General features: G+C 39.8%; 1 protein-coding gene across 7 annotated transcripts in view; it reads left to right on the forward strand.

Moving 5' to 3' along the window:
- Positions 1-3,230, forward strand: part of LOC116707246 (phospholipid-transporting ATPase ABCA1) — a 198,336-nt gene that overhangs the window by 101,538 nt on the left and 93,568 nt on the right. For 5 of the 7 annotated variants that reach the window (XM_032544513.1, XM_032544514.1, XM_032544512.1 and 2 more), the window contains 2 exons: positions 969-1,191; positions 1,902-2,123. In XM_032544513.1, coding sequence (XP_032400404.1) covers positions 969-1,191; positions 1,902-2,123 — 445 coding nt within the window. The remainder of the gene's footprint in view (positions 1-968; positions 1,192-1,901; positions 2,124-3,230) is intronic. The other 2 variants (XM_032544515.1, XM_032544517.1) reach the window with 1 other exon arrangement.

The raw sequence follows: 3,230 nt of genomic DNA on the forward strand, positions 1-3,230 counted from the left end.
CCACATCAATCACACACATACTTGAAATAACTATTTACATACATTTATAGAAATAAATACATATAAATTGATGAATGGTAAAACGCAATAAGAAGGCCCTATTTTTGCTTTGACACAGCTGCAGCCATCACAGGGTTAAAATATTCTGGTCAAGTTTGGTATCAATCAACTCGTCTTCTTATTGGCTAAACAGGTTGGTCGGTTTCGTAACATCTAGTTTTAACTGGAAGGAATCGATGTCAATCTTTCCCACGTTGGTCCTCCCTGAACTCTGCAACATAATTGGCTACTTTTAGGGCCATCTCGGGTTACAGTAAAGGGATTGGCTTATATCACCTGTCAATCGAATACTTAGACGTCAGAGAATCCAGCGGTGTGCTCAGTAACTGTGTACCAGACCCGGGGAGAAGAGAGAAGTGATCAAAACCCACCAATGATAAATTGTTTAGCTTTCTTTCTGTTGAAACTCTGCCAGAAACTACAAGATTGTAAGGTGACCAGCTCAATTTGGATAAAATGCCTTGGATATTTTAATTCCTTGGATTGTTGGCAATGTAGGAAAAAGAAAAGACACGAGAAAAAAAGTATGGATGCAAACTCGACTTTAGACACTAGCGGTGAAGAATCTTTCTGTATTTCTTTACTTCATAACAGGATTACAAATATAACTAAGTCATCTTATACTTTGTTTGTGGGCTTAATCAAATCGTGAGACTTTAAGCTTTCAAATGCTGTGCCGCATGAGCGTGTTTATGAAGATAAAATGCTTTCAATTTATGAAATCGTATGAGTGGAGAAAACGTTTTCTCTTAAGTAGAGAAAACGGTCCCGTCAGCGGGACGGTGTCGCTATCGCCATAAATGTAAAGGTCTGCAATCAGATGTCACTATCCAGATACAAATTGTATGTTACTACCAGATGTATGGGGGGTTATTGTCTTGTCTGGTCTGGGCTCCTCCACCTTTCAGGTTCCTCCGGTCTCTGGCCCGCTCCCTCCCCTTATACATGACTTTAGCCTGGATCTACTCAGTGGCAATGATCGTTAAGGGCATCGTCGCAGAGAAAGAGGCGAGGCTTAAGGAGACAGTGAGGATCATGGGCCTGAGAAGTTCCATCTATTGGCTGAGCTGGGCAGTATCAAGTGTGCTGCCGCTGGCCGTCAGCGCCCTCCTCCTTGCCCTTATACTGAAGGTGATTTAAAAAATGATTTAACAATGATTCAAGGAGGACCCTGCACTACTTTTGGAGAGTTTGGGCTATCAAGTTTTATGGAGTAATGAGACCTTTGTTTAAAAAAATGAAAATGGTAATCTGAGGAGAAAGCAAAGCACTAGAATCAGATAATTGTACTTGATGCTAGCACAGTTGTACTTGATAGTTCATTTAGTCTGTGCGCATTTGGAAGAGTTTCTCTAATGAACATTCATACAGCTTCATGTAACAGTCCTAAATAAGGTTTTTAATCATAATTTCATCCATTACAATAGCACCGTTATCCTAACAGTTCAAGTGCCTCTTTGAATTTGGCTCAGAGAAGACATCATGGTGTAATGGATAGATTCACAAGTATATCACTAAAATTAGAGAAGGGTCCTCCTTCAAACTGGCAGTAAAAGAGTGACATATTTAACGACTTTCAGATGTGTAATAGAATATCAGTCAACTGGAAAAGGTTCAGTTGTCTCAGAAATATTGATACACCAGATAATTTAACCCTTTCAAAACTCTTTGAGTCTGGCTACTGTGTTGTATAAAAATCCGCTATAATAATCATGCTTTCTGAATCTCTGTTTTCCTGATAAATAATCTGCAAGATAACCTCCTCTACCAAAACTCACATTTTCAACATCAAATCCACATTTCTGTTTTTCTCATGTCTTTTATTTGTTCTTCTGACACAGTATGGCAAGGTGCTACAATACAGCGACCCATCAGTAATCTTTGTCTTCCTGCTGGTGTTCTGCCTAGCCACCATCAGTCAGTGCTTCCTCATTAGCGTCTTCTTCTCTAAGGCCAATTTAGCAGCGGCGTGCGGGGGACTCATCTACTTTGTCCTCTACCTGCCGCACATCCTCTGCTACGCCTGGAGCGACGTCATGGGTTTTCAGGCCAAGGTTGTTGTGGTAAGTCTGACATGGTTTTTAATATCTTCCACTGCCGTTATCATGAGGGCTGACTGTAGTTTGAGTTTAATTTAATGTTATGTTTTTTGCCACTATAATCACCCTTTGGCAATCCAAATTTCCATTTATATCCAAACAGGCACAAGTCTGATTTGATTTGGTGCTGGTTGTTATCAAAGCAAGGGAATTCACTCCCAGTGTCAACAATACCTGTGAGAGCTTTGCCTTCATTGTCCCTGCATAATTCTCCTGATAATGAGGTGTGTCTGCCAGATGAAATTAGAGGTACTGTGAAATTTAAACTCAAATTCATTTAGGAATTGTTTTAAATATTAATACTGCTACTACGCATTGGTACCCATTTGTTCTACCATGTTTTGACACAAACCTGTGTCTATCTAGTAGTCTCTACTTTTATGTAACTAAAAAGAAGGAAGTTGGGGATTTTATTACACCATTGCTCAACTTTCAGTTTAGCCTTTTTGCGTGACCTTTATGCCGGTTCCAATATCATTTGTGCTCAAGCTGTCCTTTCTGCAGACAAAGACATACAAAATCTTGGATCTTAATTGCTGTGCGGGTCTTCCCAGAATTTCAATCGGGTCTGGTTTTCTTATTTGTCAATTCCAACAATGCGGTATCAAGGCGAATAGTCTTTTGTGTTTTATTTAACAAATTGGCAGTATTGGCTGTCAATAATACACCTAACAGAAGTAACGACTGCTTTCATCTGCAGACACTTGGTAGACCTTGCTTTTGCTAACAAGGAGTGCCAATAAACCCGTTAAAATTGCTTGTCTTTGAGTTGGTCCTTCAAAATTATGTCATTTCTTGTCCTTTGAAAAACTTTTCTCTCCATTTCCTTTTACAGGTAGGCATTTTACATATAAAGCACTGCAAACCTTATTTAGTCTCTACACAAAGTACCATTGCTTGATCTTCCCCGGGTGCTGAGATTTTTCTCCCCTGCTCCAACTAGATGGATAGCCCTCTAGCCCTCTAATTAGCTTGAGATATGATTCTCTGACCAAACTACTATCCAGTTCATCCTTACACTTTAACACAGAGAGAGAGAGAGAGGGAGTGTGTGTGTGTGTGTGTGTGTGT

The sequence above is a fragment of the Etheostoma spectabile genome, chromosome 19 (genome assembly GCF_008692095.1).
Source record: "Etheostoma spectabile isolate EspeVRDwgs_2016 chromosome 19, UIUC_Espe_1.0, whole genome shotgun sequence".
Lineage (NCBI taxonomy): Eukaryota > Metazoa > Chordata > Actinopteri > Perciformes > Percidae > Etheostoma > Etheostoma spectabile.